General features: G+C 38.2%; 1 protein-coding gene across 1 annotated transcript; it reads left to right on the top strand.

Moving 5' to 3' along the window:
- The first annotated feature begins 258 nt into the window (after nt 1-258).
- Nucleotides 259-17,205, top strand: LOC117913762 (cell division cycle 20.2, cofactor of APC complex-like). Its single transcript, XM_034828792.1, has 8 exons — nt 259-396; nt 554-606; nt 876-1,151; nt 1,308-1,577; nt 1,663-2,244; nt 2,331-2,469; nt 10,530-10,669; nt 17,084-17,205. The coding sequence occupies exons 1-7, from the start codon at nt 351-353 to the stop codon at nt 10,580-10,582; spliced, it is 1,419 nt and encodes a 472-aa protein (XP_034684683.1). The 5' UTR covers nt 259-350; the 3' UTR covers nt 10,583-10,669; nt 17,084-17,205.
- Nucleotides 17,206-17,511: the final 306 nt, after the last annotated feature.

Raw genomic sequence — 17,511 nt, 5'->3', positions numbered from 1 at the left:
CTTTTCTTTCAATTTCTCTCCCGCACTTACCGTTGGAAAATTCCAAGCACAGCTCATCGCTCCCCGCAATCTCTCTCCCTCGCTCCCCTGCAATCGATCCCCGCAATCGATCCCCCGCAATCGATCCCCGCAATCGATCCCCCGCAATCGATCCCCGCAATCGATCTCCCGCAATCGATCCCCGCTGCGAGCTGGCTACCGTTACAAAGTCCCGCAATTTCTTTTCTTTCAATTTCTCTCCCGCACTTACCGTTGGAAAAATCCAGGCCTTGCTCATCGCTCCCCGCAATCTCTCTCCCTCGCTCCCCTGCAATCGATCCCCCGCAATCGATCCCCGCAATCGATCATCGATGGCTGACCCCCTTTCGGTTCTCCTCCTTGCACGCCTCTCCAGAGGTGAAACCCTCCCCAACCCTTAACCGCTTTCATTGATTCACAATTTGATTTTAATTAAATGCTTCTCGTTTAGATTTCAGCGAAATCGCTCCAATTTAGGGTTTTGATTTTTTTTTAAAATCTGGTCTTTGGTTCTCATTAAATGTTATGGATGCAGGGTCTTTGAATTCTTGCCCTCAACAGGTGCAGTTTCTTCAGAGATGGGAAAATGTAAGGAAAAAAATGGATTTCTGTATGGGGCCATTTTGTTTTTATGATATTTATTTTGTCGAATGATTTCTGCTAAACATGCATATTAGAATGATTTCTGTTTTGAATTTCTTCAGAGATGGGAAAATGTAAGAAAAAAAATTGGATTTCTGTATGGGGCCATTTTGTTTTTATGATATTTATTTTGTCGAATGATTTCTGCTAAACATGCATATTAGAATGATTTCTGTTTTGAATATTTGATTTAATGGTTTTTTGTTGCTTTTCAGTTGGACAGATTCATTCCAAACAGATCAGCAATGGACTTCGACTTTGCCCATTACATGTTGACTGAAAGGGGGAAAGGCAAAGAGAACCAAAGTGTTGTCAGGTCTCAATCCAAAGAGGCCTACTTGAAACTACTGGCTGAGACATTCAACATGAATCGCTCTCGCATCCTCGCCTTTAAGAACAAACCACCTACTCCAGTAAAATTGATACCAGATGAATTCTATTCTTCTGTTCATCAATCCAAGCCCTCAAAGCCTCTGCGGTGTATTCCTCAGGTTGGACAAATTCAGATTAGGTCAATAAAATGGAGTTTATGATATTTACTGACTGATTCGATCTCTACTTGTTTAAGATATATGATTGTTAAGCTTTACTTTATCTGATTTTTTTTTCCTTTTGTTATTGTTTTTTGATTTGATCGGATGCGACAGACTCCTGAGAGGACATTGGATGCTCCTGATATTATAGATGATTTTTGCTTGAACTTAATGGATTGGGGTAGCAGCAATGTTCTTGCACTTGCTCTTCAAAACACAGTATATTTGTGGGATGCTTCAAATGGTTCTGCCTCAGAGCTTGTCACTGTTGATGATGAGAATGGCCCTGTTACAAGTGTGAGTTGGGCTGCTGATGGACAATATCTTGCCATTGGCTTGAACAATTCTGATGTTCAGCTATGGGATTCTACAGCTAATCGACTGGTATGTAATTTTTCTTTGTTTTAACCTTTGGAATGGTCTTTTGTTGATGATTTCCTAATACGGTGATGTTCTATCAATTCTGCAGCTGAGGACTCTAAGAGGTGGCCACCAATCACGAGTTGGTTCTCTAGATTGGAAAAACCACATCCTTACAACTGGGGGAATGGATGGTCAGATCATTAACAATGATGTGAGAGTGCACTCGCACATTGTGGCAACTTTTAGAGGACACCGGCAAGAGGTCTGTGGACTGAAATGGTCTACCTCTGGCCAACAGTTAGCGAGTGGAGGAAATGACAATTTACTCTACATATGGGATAGGTCGATGGCCTCTATGCATTCACGTTCTCAGTGGCTTCACAGGCTTGAGGATCACACTGCTGCAGTAAAAGCGCTTGCTTGGTGCCCTTTTCAGCGCAATTTGCTGGCGTCTGGAGGAGGTGGGAGTGATGGTTGCATAAAGTTTTGGAACACCCACACTGGCGCATGCTTGAACTCAGTGGACACTGGCTCACAGGTCTGTGCTCTGCTGTGGAACAAGAACGAGCGTGAGTTGCTTAGCTCCCACGGCTTTATGCAGAATCAAATGACCCTCTGGATGTATCCATCAATGGTGAAAATTGCTGAGCTTACTGGTCATACATCCAGAGTTCTTTTCATGGCTCAGGTAATAAAATGGACCTTAGTTTAGTGAATGTTTCTGAGTACCAAATCTTTATATGTTCTAATATTCTCGATCAACTCTTTTGGCAGAGTCCAGATGGACGTACAGTGGCAACTGCTGCAGGAGATGAGACTCTCAAGTTCTGGAATGCTTTTGGCACGCCAGAAGTGAAAAAGGCTGCACCAAAAGCAGAGCATCCTGGGCCATTTCCTCATATAAGGCGAATCCGTTAGGGTTTTGTTTGGGTATTAGGAAGTATCAGGGAAAGAAGAAAATATGTTTTTAAGCTCGATAAAATCTCTCCATATTCTTTCTTCAACTTAAATTACCAATTTTCATCATATGAGATTTTCTTTCACATTTTTCATCCAAGCCAAACACAAAAATGTGATTTTTCTTTTTTCCTTAGCACTTTCTTGAAATAGGAGGTTTCCCTAATTTTGATTTTTGAGTCTCTTTCTTTGTTCTCCTACTTTATTTCTAAATTAGGGTTTGTTAAACAAATTTTTTTAATTGATTTTTTTTGTTTTATTTATGAAATAATTATTTTGATTTCTGGACTGTTTTTTTTTTTTTTTTTTTTTTTTTTTTTGTTTTTCTGATTCTGAGTCTAGGTTTTCCTTTGATTTGTAATAGGGTTTTTGATTTTTGATATAATTGTTTTGATTTTTGAAACTAGGGGTGCATGGGTAGGGTGGGGTGGGTTGATTCCCTAAATTTGATTTTTGAGTTTAGCGTTTTTTTTTTTAATTTTATTTGTGAATTAGGGTTTTGATAAATAGATTTTTGTAACAAATAAAAAACAAATTTTTGGAATGGGGGCATTTTGTTTTTATGATATTTATTTGTTGTTGGTTTGAGCTCCAAAACAATTATTCTGATTTCTGAATAATCTTTCAGATTATTTCCAAGAATGGGAAAATTGGCAGTGGAGCAGGAACAGGTTGAGATAGTGAAGCCTTGCATAGACACATGAGAGTACAGAATAGTCGTTCTCCAGAACTCTCTTGAAGTCCTCCTCATCAATGATACTGATACCGGTAAGGTTACTCTTTCCATTCTTGATTTTTTTTTTATTGTTTTTATTGGATGAAATGGTGAGAGGATCGGCTTTGTTGTTGTTGGTGTTGTTTGTTTTTACTGTTTTTCATTTGGTGGCTTCCACGGACGTGTGCATCAGTTCCTTTAGCGATCTCGAGTGCCTCCTAGGCCACGTGCGAGAGAACAGGGACATTACCTTACGAAATATGTCATATCCTGATCCATTCATAATCTGTTTGGTTGCTAAGAAAATGAGGATAACTAGGAAGAGAATGGAGGAAAATATTGTTAGGGTCAACTAGTAAAAGACGAGGAAGGCTAGGGTCGAAAATGGGATTCAATTTACCAAAGGCACGGGACCTTTTTGTTATTATTATGGAGTTTTGAGAATTTTGGTTTGGAATTGTGTTTGGAAATGATCATAGCCAAGATGATAGTGTTGAGATAGATGAATGACAACATGAAAAATGAATGATTGAGAAATGGGTATGTGCATCTATGTTACATGGATGCAGGTACAGATGTCGGGTTTTAGTGTACTTCTAGCTATGTACAGTGTTAGATTCCTTTACTTCCTAGATCTCAGGACATGAGAATATGGATAAAATGTGCTCTGATTTTTTCCATTCTATTTATTAGCTACTTTAGCTCAATTGAAGTTTGTATGGTTAGCTTAGTTTATCCAACATAATTTTAAGGTTAGTTACCATGGGATTTCCCACCAAAATTGTATTGCAAAACACCAACAGCCCACCACCATTGCCATCAGCATTGTCCTAACACCTTTATCCCTATTGTTTTCTTGTATTGCAAAACACCAACAGCCCACCACCATTGCCATCAGCATTGTCCTAACACCTTTATCCCTATTGTTTTCACGAGGACTCTTACCCACTATAAGTTTTGGTGATTCATGGTATCTTCATCCACTGCCACAACCCCCCTCCAAAAGTCCCTAAGCTACTTGAACAACTCCCTATCCTAGAAATGCAATGACAACCCAACTACTCTCACACAAGCTTCTCTAGTATGAACTTCTTCCCCACAGTATCCCACCTCTGGGACTCCACTATCTAAAACAGAATTTTATTCTTTTACCTTCTCAACCCTGTTTAGGGACCAACTCTGCATCAGAAACTGCCTCAAATCCAAATAAGATAAGGGAGCTCCCTGACAAGGCCAAATGCATGCCCTCTTTGGTTTCAGCTATACACCCCACCTCTTCAACAAAATTAGATCTGGAGCTTGGTCTGAAAATCCCCCAGCCTACCCACTAAACAACATTGCAGCCCCCTTCATCGTACTGCTCAACTCCTTCTCCCCTAACTGTATCCACACTGCAGTACCTACCTATATTGGGCCTTCCTCGCAAGCTCATCAAAGGACCCTCCCTTTTTGGTATCCTTCTAACTGCTCTCTGCATAGGGGACCTTAGTAAAAGGGTCAGCTTCAGGGACAGGAAAGACCACCCACATTCTCCATAACTTGTTAGCTAGAATGACTCAACCCCCAAGAAACCCCCTGCCTTCTGAGAACCCCAAAGCGAACCTCCATGCCTCCACAAAGCAAACCGAGTACAGCTGATACTGCCCTGCTCATTACTATGGAGCAGCAGTCTGTAGACTCTGTACCACTTCCCCCTTCTTTCCATTCCTCTTTGGAAATGGCCCTCTCAAACGAAAGACACCTTTCTCCAAATCTAATCCAACTAGAGAACCCATGTCCCCTTTCCAAGCTTAAGCTTCCACCCTACCTTTGACAACCTCTACTGAGATTTCAAAAGACTTCAACCTCAACCCTAAACCAGAATTTTCTGCTTTTCATCTTTCCTTCTTAAATTGTTTATTGCCTCCAATGATCAAGCACAGAGCACACACCAGAGGAATAGTTGGCTTTAGAACCATCTTGCCTAACAAGCCCTTATTGCCGAATGATATATCTCCTCAGCTTTTTATTTTTTCTTTGTTATGCACAAATATTTGGATATTTGAACCCTAGGCTTACCCCCTACCTGACAGTTCCTAGCACTTTACCATCTACATTATGACCAATTAGAGCTCACTGCAATGTCAGTTTCTAAATTCTTAATTGGCTCTTAAGCAAGAGGTTCAGGGTTAGCGTAGTTGAACAAAGCTACTGCTTGTGAACTTGTTGATGGTGAATTTCTTTTGGTTCAAATTTCACTTAAACCAAATTTTCTAAATTTTAAAATTGTCCCATTGGAGGATATTAAGAAAGTCTTTAATTATAGTAGTATGTATAAAATCTATGTGTTTTCAAAAAGAATATACATAATCATAGAACCAATGTAACCATGTTCATAGAAGGTCAAATGGTTACATGGTATATTATAAAACCAAAACTAGTTGATGAAGATTATAGAGTTTCTGTTGCCTGTTGGTATAGGGCTTACAGGCAGAAAAAGTGTCATCTTTAGTTAGGTAATTCCAGCTCAGAGATTGAGCCTTTGGAATAAAACAGTTGGTTGGTTTTGAGCAAAAAAATTTCAATGTTGACCACAAGGCCAAATTCAGTGATGGATGTAGAAGCATACTTATATTATATTATTGGGAATATAGAGTCCATGCTAGTCTGAGCCAGAGGTTAAGTTTCAGTAACTAAGAAATCAAAGATGAAGTGCAACAGAAGGCACAACCTGAGTGCATGAGAAGTGTAAAGAAAACCCAGAGAAGAAGGAAAAAGAATAAAAACAGACAAATAGAACCCAACAAAAAAACCAATAAAAACAGTACTGATGAGGATCCGAGGCTTAACTGCCTTAGATTATCTATAAGATCCAAAAGACAACAAAGTCCCTCTCATTAGTCTTGAGGGTGTTGACTGCACACAGCCCAAGTGAGTGAGGCCAATGCTGGCCTTTTACATGCTGGGAAGTGTTTGGGCACTCACTAGCCAAGCATTTGTCCCAGATCATTTGGTTTGAACACATGATTCAGAACACTCCTGGAGATTAAAGAAGCCTTGAGAAGAGTTAAAGCCTGCATAATAAAAGTACAAATTAGTCTGCAATAGGAATGAGTGGATGGTTGAATTTCAAAACCTAAATTTACATTATATTGCATTTATATGAGCTAGATTCCCTAGAAACATGAGAATGATATAGTAAATTGTGGTGTATTGTCAGTTAATTCGGGAAAAGTTAGTGCTTTCTGGATATTTATTTGTTCATTAATGAACCAGGATTTGTTGGGGAATCCATAATCCTCTCTCTTTAAGTCAGCCATGAACCCAAATGCTTATCGGAAACAAGAAAAAAAAAGGGTCATCTATGAACCAAAGCGAACTTCGATTATAGTTTTAAGCTATTGGAATGAAAAAGAACCTTACTGATTTTAATTTCTTAATTACTACCTGCATTATTAATAAAAATTTATATTTTATCAATAGGTGTATGCATAGGTTTGATTCTTCAGAGTAGCCATTTTGCCCAACATTATTGGAGGTAGGGGACCTATCCAAAGTGCACTTCCTAGGGCCCTGTTTTGCCACTATATGCTTTGGGTTCACATTGAAATAAACTACTGATTAAGTTTCTACAGCCAAAAATGAAAAAAATAAATAAAAAAAATTGGTTTTTGAACAAGCAAAGGAAAACTCATAAAATCTACAATAATCATAATTTAATTGTATATTACCACCTTTTATTATAATTACTAAATAAATAGTTAACAATCATAAAACTCGGAAGTTGATCTTTGCAACATTTCTTTATACTGCTTAAAATAAGGAAAATTATTTTCAGATGTTGAACACAATATATTATCCAATTATAAAACTAAAGGTAAAGATAGAAGGCCAAGGTTTTTATGAATGGAATTTTCAATCTAAGTTTCTACAATCTTTTTTTCTATCATTAAGAATGAAGAACCTGATATTATTTAGTATTATTAAAATATCTCCGAAGTAAATATTGTAAAACTTTCTTAATAACTAATTGTATATAGAGCCTCTTGTTATTAAATTCCTGGCTTGCTTATCAAATAAATAAAAAAACTTATTGTATATAGAGGAATGTTTAGCAATTGAATGCATATATATGTGTGTGTGGTGTCTATGGAGAAAGAGATTCAGATGTACCTCCTCTTCCCCTACTTCAACCTCATGCTCCTCTGAGTTGCTTACAAGGACTTTAAGTTTGTCAAGGTCAAGGATGCCATTGATAGGAGATAAAGGTTGAATTGTTAGGTCATCATTAATCAGTAGTAATGTTTCCTTCTTAATGAATCCTCCTCCACATGCTTCCTGACCAGAAAGTTTAGGGTTCATAAAGCAAAGCTTTTCACCCCATGGATATAAGTAAACCATATTTTTCCTGAAGCAATCAGCACATCTACGGCTTTCATGGGTTATTGGGTCCTCCTCTTTGAGTGGTAGCTGTTCATTCAAACTGAAATGCAGCGGAAGTTTAGGATTAAGAAGCAAATCCTTACTTTTGGTAGAATTGAAAAAATCCTCCATCTTCAAGCTTCCCACACTTTTATACAAGTTGTCTACACTCCCCAGGGAAGAATGTCCCCTTAACAGTCTTATTATAGAACCAAGAGGCAATGTAAGAAAGCTAAGCACCAGGTTCATAAAGTCTTCTTTAGCTTCTAGGCATAAAACCCTCGTGCTGGATTTGTTGATAAGGAGCTTTACCTTCATCTTCCTAAACCTATTTTCAAGGTGATTGGGTCTGCTTAGTGGTTCAAAAGGTGCTGCATTTTCTGTATTCTCTTCATTCGATAAGAATGTATCTGTCATAGGAGTCTTGGATAGTAATGAATGCTTGAGTAGATGCAAAACCTAGCTCAAGACAAACAACAAAAGGAACATATATAGTAAGGATTATAAGAGGACATGGTTGCTATCAAATCTCGTTTATTTTGGTGAAAATAATTTTATTGGAATTAGTGATAATCAGAAACTCAATCATCCATAAATTAGAATATAATTAATGAAGAAAATGCTGAAAAATATTTAAAATAAGATTCCTCTGTGGTAGCTATTTTCAGCCTTTTTTCAAAAGGTGACAAAAAGAAGCCAATCGATGTACCCTTTCTAGTAAATATTCATTTAGGTGGTGCATTCTAAAATACCTCTTCTTCATCGACTGTTACAGTCCTTACTTCAATGCCATTGCCGCTTTCCAATCTGAGTTTCCGAAACGCTGCAAGGCTATCTGACATGGAAACGGGTGTGATATGCAAATCATCTGTGATCATAAACATTCTTGATGTTCCTTTCATGAATACCCCATTTCCATCTATGATCCCCTCTTGGTATTCTAGAAATACTTCCTTATCCATTGCTTGTCCACAACTACATTTATAATTCTCAACCATACTAGACAAACAGTAAGCTTTCTTATTTGGAGTTTTAATAGGGCAGAACAGTTTTGAGCACATGTAGATTTTAGTAGGCTCTGTATCATCAATGTTCAGAACCAAGTTCTTACAATGAATGTCGTGAGCACTTCTGGGATTGAGCAACATGGTCTTGCATTCTTTTGATTGTAGAAATTGTTCATCAAGAGCCTCAACGTTCTTATATAAGTAATCCATGCATCCCACACCTGATTTCTTGTCAGCCAATCTTAGAATAGTTCCCATTGGCAAGGTGAGAAAACTGAAGAGAACATCTACAAAATCTAGATCAGATTCTGCAAATAAAACTTGGTTCTTTTCCTTGTCAATTGCTAGCTTTAGACTAATCTGTTTAGGAGTCTCTCTTGCCCGATGAAGCCTTGGATTGGAGCTTATGCAACTGAAATGATGCCAGAACCAGAATAAGAAAGGGCCAATCCATTCACAAAGCTTGGATGGGCAGACTAGTGGTTGCCTGATGATTGATTCAATCCAAACACGATTGAACTAGAAAATCCCAAACCAGTTTGCGCAGAAGACAAAATGTGACTATGAGAAAGGTCACGATCAGGTGCTTAGTAATTAGGGAGAACAGAAGATGTAAAATGAAACCACAAAACCAAATTATTATCTGAGCTGAACCAACAATAATAACGTTCAGAATAACATATAAAAATATCATGAGGAATGGAAAAAGATAAAGGAAGGGTTTAAAAATTTCGAAGACGAACATCAAAATTATCATCATTCTGAAGTTTCTGAAAATCACCCACCAATGTGAGCTCATGAGAGATGTACCAAAAAATGAAATAATTAATAAACGATGATTTTTATTCGATTTTGGTGCTTAGGTTAGAAATCGGAAGAAGTCAAGAGTTATAATATATATATATATATATATATATATATATAGATATATATAATACATATTTCTTTAGGGTTTATATAGTTTTCGTTTGGAGTTTTGGTTGCTTTCTTGAAGAAGTCATCAATGATATAAGTTTGACTTTATAGCCTTGTGATCTGTCTTGAAGAAGTCAGGAGCATTGGATTACCAAAAAAAGCATTAAACTGCAAAGAAATGATGTAGTTTGACTCAGACTTTAGAGCTTCAGGTTGCTTTTCAGAAGAATCATATATAGGGTGATGATCCTTCACAATGGTTGTTGATGGGTTTGGCTTTTTTATCTTGAAACTCAATTTCGTGTTGTCAATTACTTTTTATTTATTGCCATACCAAAGGGGTTGACTACATTGTGATGTTCCTGCAGTGTTGATCATCTTGTAAAGATCTTTGTTTTTATATTTTTAATTTTACCACTTTGAATCTAATAGCCTTCCAAGGGAAGAAAGATCATCTTATCAGATGGGATGTTGTTTGTAGGCCAAAGGAGTTGGGAGGTTTGGGTTTCGGGAAGACTTCTTTGAGAAATATTGCTCTCTTAGGGAAATGGCTCTGGAGGTTCCCTAGAGAAAGAAATGGTCTTTGGCATAAGGTTATTGCAAGTATTTATAGAACACATCCTAATGGATGGGATGCCAACATGGTGGTTAGATGGTCACACAGATGTCCTTGGAAGGCTATTGCTCAAGTTTTTTAGGATTTCTCCCCTTTTATCCGCCTAGTGGTGGGGAATGGGGAGAGAATTCGTTTTTGGGAAGATCTTTGGTGGGGTAACCAAACTTTGTGCTCTCAATTTGCTGGTCTTTATAGAGTTATTTCTTTTTCAATTTTATTTCTAAATTAGGGTTTTGATAAATAGATTTCTGTAACAAATAAAAAACAAATTTATGGAATGAGGGCATTTTGTTTTTATGATATTCATTTGTTCTTGGTTTGATCTCCAAAACAATTATTCTGATTTTTGAATAATCTTTCAGATTCTTTCCAAGAATGGGAAAATTGGCAGTGGAGAAGGAACATGTTGAGATAGTGAAGCCTTACGCAGACACATGAGAGTAAAGAATAGTCGTTCTCCAGAACTCTCTTGAAGTCCTCCTCAGCAACGATATTGATATTGGTAAGGTTACTCTTTCCATTCTTGATTTTTTTTTTTTTTTTTATTGTTTTTATTGGATGAAATGGTGAGAGAATCGGCTTTGTTGTTGTTGGTGTTGTTTGTTTTAACTTTTTTTCATTTGGTGGCTTCCACGGATGTGAGCATCGGTTCCTTCAGCGATCTCGAGGGCCTCCCAGGCCTCATGTGAGAGAACAGGGACATTACCTTAGGAAATATTTCATATTCTGATCCATTCATAATCTGTTTGGTTGCTAAGAAAAAGGTAAGAAAGGAAAAATTATAAACTGCCTCTCCTCCCCTATTTCCTCAAAAGGTAGGATTTTGTTTGTTTAGCATCATCATCCTTACTTTTCATTGCATTCTTCTGCACAACATTTTGAAATTATTCTTTTGCTTTTCAAGTAAAGCAGCCTTATATAGTTCTACTCTAGGCTCATAGCTTTATATAAAAGCTCAAGTTGTTTTCAAAACCCTTTGTTGGGCCTTAATTCATTGAGACTTATTCATCCTTCTTTCCCCATTCAACAATGGATATTTTCAGTTAAAATGGCTACAAGATTATTAGGAGGATAATATTTCTCCCAATTATTTTTACCAACAAAGCTCTTGTTGCTTCAAGGCCTTTGAAAGTGGGGGCAGCAGGTTCATGATAGTAATATATCAGTGTTTCTTTGCCAAGTTTCCCGTTCCACCTTCTAGACATTCTTAATGTACTCGAGTTGACAACACCAACAATGGAGGTAGTTATGAGTGAGAAGTGAGAATGATTAAGAAACTTGCTTTTAGTATGATGCAACTAGCAGTGTGAATTGACATCTTTTATGGTGTGTATTCTACATTTTAAGAGCATATTGGATGTTAGCTAGAAAATGAATATCACGGTTGTGTATTTCATAAATTTTAATAGCACATTTCAAAGAAGATAATGCATCTTTTTAGAAAGCTATACTCCAAGCCCCCAGGCGACTTTTGGAGAATAAAAGGTTTCGATTGGTCTCTCATATCAGGAGAGAGTGTTGCTTGGCTGGACTGCCCCTTCTCAGAAGAGGAAGTACATTTTGCCGTTTTTCAGTTGGATAACGAAAAAGCCCTCAAGCTGGATGGTTTTACCATTGCAATGTGTTAGAAGTGTTGGGATGTGATAAATGAGGAGGTACAAGGCGTGGAGCTTTTGAAAGAATGACTCCACCTACATAAGACCCCAATCATTGAGCTGCCTAGAAAAACGGGAACTCAAATCACCCCATTCCCTCACTTGCCCCCATGTGTATGCTACCCAACTTTCTTTGTTTGAAGCTATAAACTTAGGAAGGCTTCTTCCAAGGGTAAATTGTTGCACCAAATATCTTTTCAAAATTTTATCCTTTTCTCATTCCTAACTATGAAACAAAACCTGCTCTTAATACCCTCCCACCCTTTCTTAATAGCTTTCCATGCCCCCACTCCATATCCTTCCCTCACCCACCTTGAACACCCCACACACACCCCCCCCCCCCCCCTTCAGCAGGAGTGGGAAAGGAGTGATTGCAGCCAAGACTATCCAGGTACACTTCTTGTTACTCTCGGTGTTCTTACCCATATTCGATTCCTCCACTTGGCCGTTTCTGAATGTTTAGATTTTGCCATTTGGTGTGGACATTTAGGGCCACAAGTTGTCCTGTTGAGATTGGTCGTTTACTTCTTTGCCCTATTTTGATTTTGATTCTTTAATGTGTCATTGATGTTTTCTGAAATTTATGACTCCATGCCTGAATTTGATCATGCTCTGTTTTCGTTTAAATCCTATTCTGCATTGTTTCCTCTATTCTTAGCCCATGGATTAATATTTGAAGTGGATCTATTTATGTTTACTGATCGACATCTTCTGCTCTTTCCTTCTCCAAGTTTTACTTCGCTTTTATTTGTTCTTTATTCCTTTTCCTGCACGGTGTTCGAATCTTTGTCTTTGTATTTGGGTGTACATTGGGGAATGATGGAAGTGTTGATATGAGGGATGAAGTGTGCAGCAATCTCAGTATGTTCAGTGTTTCTGGTGATTCTACTTTTATGTCTCCGTGAATTCCTCTACAACCTATCTAATTTTCTAAGGATTTTTTTGTGTTAATGGATGAAAGCTCAAATATTGGATAGTTGATTCCGAGGTATTGTAGTGAACTGGGGAAACTGGAGGTAGCGTCCTAGACTTACTTCTGGGATACACCCATGGATTATGATGACAATGATTTTCAAAGCCAAAATCTTTGGTTAGCTGGTGAAGGGAGTGCCAAATTTCCTCCTGTTTTAGGGCCATATGCTCTTCCCAAGTTTGATTTTGATGACAGCCTCCAGGGGCATCTAAGGTTTGATAGTTTGGTTGAAACTGAGGTTTTTTCTTGGCATTGAAAGTGAAGAAGACAACCAGTGGATTGAGGATTTCTCTCAGGGAAGTAGTGGGATAGAGTTTAGTTCAAGTGCTGCAGAATCTTGCTCTATTTCCAGGCGGACCAATGTTTGGTCTGAGGCCACATCCTCGGAATCTGTGGAAATGCTATTAAAATCTGTTGGGGAGGAAGAAATTATTCCAGGTCAAACTACTGTCAAGGACTCAGGTGCCTGTGATGAGTTGGGAAGCATAACCAAGCAAATGGAGCATAATCTGAAACCAGATAATAGCAATCTTTCTAACGTGGGTAATGTTATAGATTCAGGACCTACAATACGCCCAGATGAGTTTCTGGGAAGTTTTTCTGTTCTAAACGATGCAGGAAAAGAACTACCTCAGATTGAGGATACGTCACAAACTCATGAAAGTGACTCATTGGCTTACAGAAGTTCAACTGACTTACCTGTCACTGAGGGAAATATGTTAATTGAAAGCAAAGATGATGATGCAAATCAAAGGGAAATTGATACTTTGGTTAATGAATCCCTGAATAACAATACTCAGGACGATTTTTCTGCTTCTGGGATGCAAGTTGATAATATAATCACCTCTATGCATAATGTCATGACAAGTGCTGAGGAGTTGAACAATCAAAAGGCTCCTCCAGATCATATAAATGATATTAGTCATGGTAGTGGAGATGCCTTATCAAAAGATAATGATGTGGATGGAGAGGAGCACAATGTTTTGAGGAAGGAGGACCAAATGAATGATAAAGTTCTGGAGGGAAATTTAGTTGACAGTGGTGCTGGTAACTTGGAGCACCCTCTCTATTTGGACTCCGAAGAATCTAGGGGAGAAGGACATGCTGTTGAAACTTGTACTAGTAATGTGGAGGGACCTTCTAGTACGATAGTGAAGGGTGATTCTGAACTGAATGTTGTGGAAGGATGCAGCGAGGGTGTAAAGGAATCTGTTCAGGAGAGCAAATGTGAAGAATTGGTCTTGTCAAAAGACACAGAAATGGTTAAGCAATTTACAGGTAATATGCATGGGGGCTCACCCATTGCTTCAAAAGGTGAGAGTAGTTTTTCAGGGCATGCTGTTGAGGTGAGCAACAGAAATGCAGAAAATTGTGCCATATTAGAGCAGAAGATAGATTCTCATGTGCAGCTGACTTATGGAAAGAGCAGTTTTGTGAAGAAAAAGGATGATTTGTTGGAAAGTGGGAACCAATTGAATAGTGAGATTTCAACCAGTCACTTGGACACGTCTCTGTTATCTGAGGAAACCAATAAACTTTCTGAAGGTAATTGTGATGGAAGTGGAAGCCATCACAACGGAGATATTTCTAGTAAGCTTGGGGTATCTTCTTCAGCTGAATTTCATGGGGAATCACATACAACTGAAAATGTAAAATGTGCAATTGGAGTTCATGGAGAAGATATAAATGCTGGAGACCGTGTTCCAATTTCCACTCCATCCGAGTCTACTCAAATACACATTTAAAATGCAGTCTCTAGGTAGAGTGGTATTCATAACTTTGATTCAGTTGTTCCTGTTGTTGAGGAAGGGAATGTGAAGTTGAGTACTGATTTGAGTAATATGGAACATGAGATTGGTGGATCCTTGCCTATTGGCGAATGCAGCAGAGAAAATGGGGATGGTAGTGCTAGCTTTGGATTGATTGTTGTGGCAGTGGATTTTTCTTCTGAACATGATACGGTGGCTTTTATATTAGATGAAGGCGAAGTAGAAGAATTAACTTTGTTGTTGTTTGAAAAGGTGAAGAAGTAGATAATTACAGGAGCCTGAACTTTTTCTGGAAGTGTTACTCAGGATAAGAAGCTGTCCCATTTCCAACTATATTCATCAGTAGAAATAATGAAGCATCTAATTACCTGTAGAAATGCACCACTGTTTATAGGCATTCTGAATACGGTATGCAGTTGAGTTGATAATTCATCATCTGATAGCACTATTCTCAAAAGTCCTATAAACCGAGCAGCATCAAAGGCAATGTTGACCCAAATGATTAGGCTCATATTCAGGACAGAATTTGATCCAGACTGTACTTCCTCTGGTTCTGCTGCAAATAAGGAAGCCACTTTAGCAGAAAGGACTAGTAATGCACTTTCTCTCAGTATTGATACACCAGAGTCTGAATTTGGTGATGTTCCCAATCGTTTTATAGCAATGAGACCTCCTTACTCATGGCAAACTCAGCTCTATCAAACATCTCTGTCCTGGGGTGTGACAGACGACCAGATGTCACTTTCCTATGGTCTGAAAGCAAATAAAGAAGCTGATTTTCCGGACTGCACAAGGACCTTTTGGCTCTGATTTTTCGTTAGGTGCCACTTCTTGCCACAATGGGAGATATCCAGAATGGTTTTAATGCAACCCAAGCTAGTCCTTGTGGAGGGTCAAGCAATGTTGATGGCCATATAATACAGAATAGTTCTTCCCATACTGATAATAATCTAGAGAAAGCAGAAAAACCATTCTCAGAAAAGGGTCTTCATTCTGAATTTGGGAGATAGCCATTTGTGTTTAATGAGAATCCTTGCAGCCAATAATGGAAATGGCTATTGATAACTGGCTTTTGAGGCAAATTCAATTACTCAGTCAAGGGGGAGTTGTTGCTCCAGGAATTCTGTAGGTCCAAGATTTTCTCTGGCCAGATGGCATTTCCTTCATAAAATTGGGAACTACCAAAAACGGTACTGATGACTCTAAATCTATTGGAACCGTGAACCAAGTAGCTGCCAGTGGCAGTAAGGTCTTTGAACCCGGGCCTTTTGAGCTACAACTTGAGGCGCCATGTAGGGCTAGAGATGTCAAGAAAAGCATCTTTAATGGAGCCTTGCTGCCATCAAGTCAGTTTTAATGACGACATCAACAACGCTGGATAGAGTTGAGAGCTCTTTTTGAATACAGTATATCCAGGATCAGAAACTGACGCTCTTGCCACAATTACATCTTTGATTAATGGAAGTGAGCAGCAATCAGCGAGCTCCCTTATGTAGGCTGCAGATAACTGGTTAAGACTGCTGAAGAGGTAAAAGATGGAGCTCATGAGGAGCAGGAAAACATAAAAACTAAGCTACAGAAGAATCCAGAAGTGAACTCTGAGAAAATAGATGAATCAGTTGAACTTCTGAGCAAAGACTTGAAACTCCAGAATGAGTGGCAGTAAGGGAATCAGATCTGGAACTGGGTTTTAATTGCTTCACCACAGTTTCCTGCTAGCAATGCAAGTTGTGATTCTGGGAAGCTAGAGTTGGGTTGGAATGCCTTTACTGATCAAAATTATACACTCAAACCCAGTGAACATGGACTCTGAAATGAATACGGTCAGTTCTTTTCCAGTCATGTCTGCAATGCACAGAGGTCTCTTCACACAACCACCAGCAATGCAGTCACAGCCAGACCCCCAAGCCTCATTCCGACATGGCCACTCTGGTGCACACTACCCTATTCCTTCTGCACCCCTCTTGGTTTCCCCATGATTTTACATGTTTTTAATTATGTTTTCAAAATCACCTTCATCCATATAACTCTGATTTTAAATAATCATCTTCGGACTTTCTTTAGGCAATAGAATCCAGATTTCAATAATCTTTTGCTGCCATTTTTCCTTTTGACGTGCATTTCCACTATTTCCTTTGACTTTCAACCATCTTCTTCATTTTCTCGATTTTCCACAAGCATGAACAAACTTCATGATTCCAAACATCCTCGTGTAAGGCGCCTTCTATCAGGTACTGGGTTACTATATCCTTCACGATCCTCTACATCCTTATGTAAAGCACCTTCCAGGTACTGGGTTACTGCATCCTTCCTGATTCTTTTGTTCCAAACACGACCTACACCTGATTAATTTCAGCATTCCTTGAGCTACTTGTTATAGTTGCAGTATCAAATATTTCATTACAATTCTGAGATGTCATCTTCTGTTTCTATGTTAATTTTACAAGATGATTCTCTAGGTTGGTTCAGTCCATCAACTAAGAATATTGTCTTCTTCTCAATTTGCAATATGTATATAGGCAAAAAGGGTTGGATGAGCAATGAGAGGAGCGTAGCCCGAACTTGAGGAGATGACATCTGTGTGTGGTCTATATTTTTTTTAGATAGATCTCCTTATATGGTGGAGTAGTTCATTATGGCTTTTGATTACATTTTTGTATTTGTGAGGAGGATTCCTTGTTCTTCTCTTGAAATCTTCATAATTAATATATCTTTTGTTTTTGATATAAAGAAAACTAAGAATATTATACTATTTTTGTGCATAAATATACATTAAAAATAAAAAATAGAAGGGCCAAAAACAAAAAACTATCTTTCATAATTGAATTCACATTCAACCCCTTATCATCGAGAACCCAAAAACCTTATTAGATATTAAGCGGGTCAAAACTGGATTATCTTCAATAACCCTAATAGTTGATCCCTATTTGTAATATTTTTTTTATCT

This window comes from Vitis riparia, chromosome 5 (assembly GCF_004353265.1).
Source record: "Vitis riparia cultivar Riparia Gloire de Montpellier isolate 1030 chromosome 5, EGFV_Vit.rip_1.0, whole genome shotgun sequence".
NCBI classification, from domain to species: domain Eukaryota; kingdom Viridiplantae; phylum Streptophyta; class Magnoliopsida; order Vitales; family Vitaceae; genus Vitis; species Vitis riparia.
This window is presented reverse-complemented; position numbering and strand designations above follow the sequence as displayed.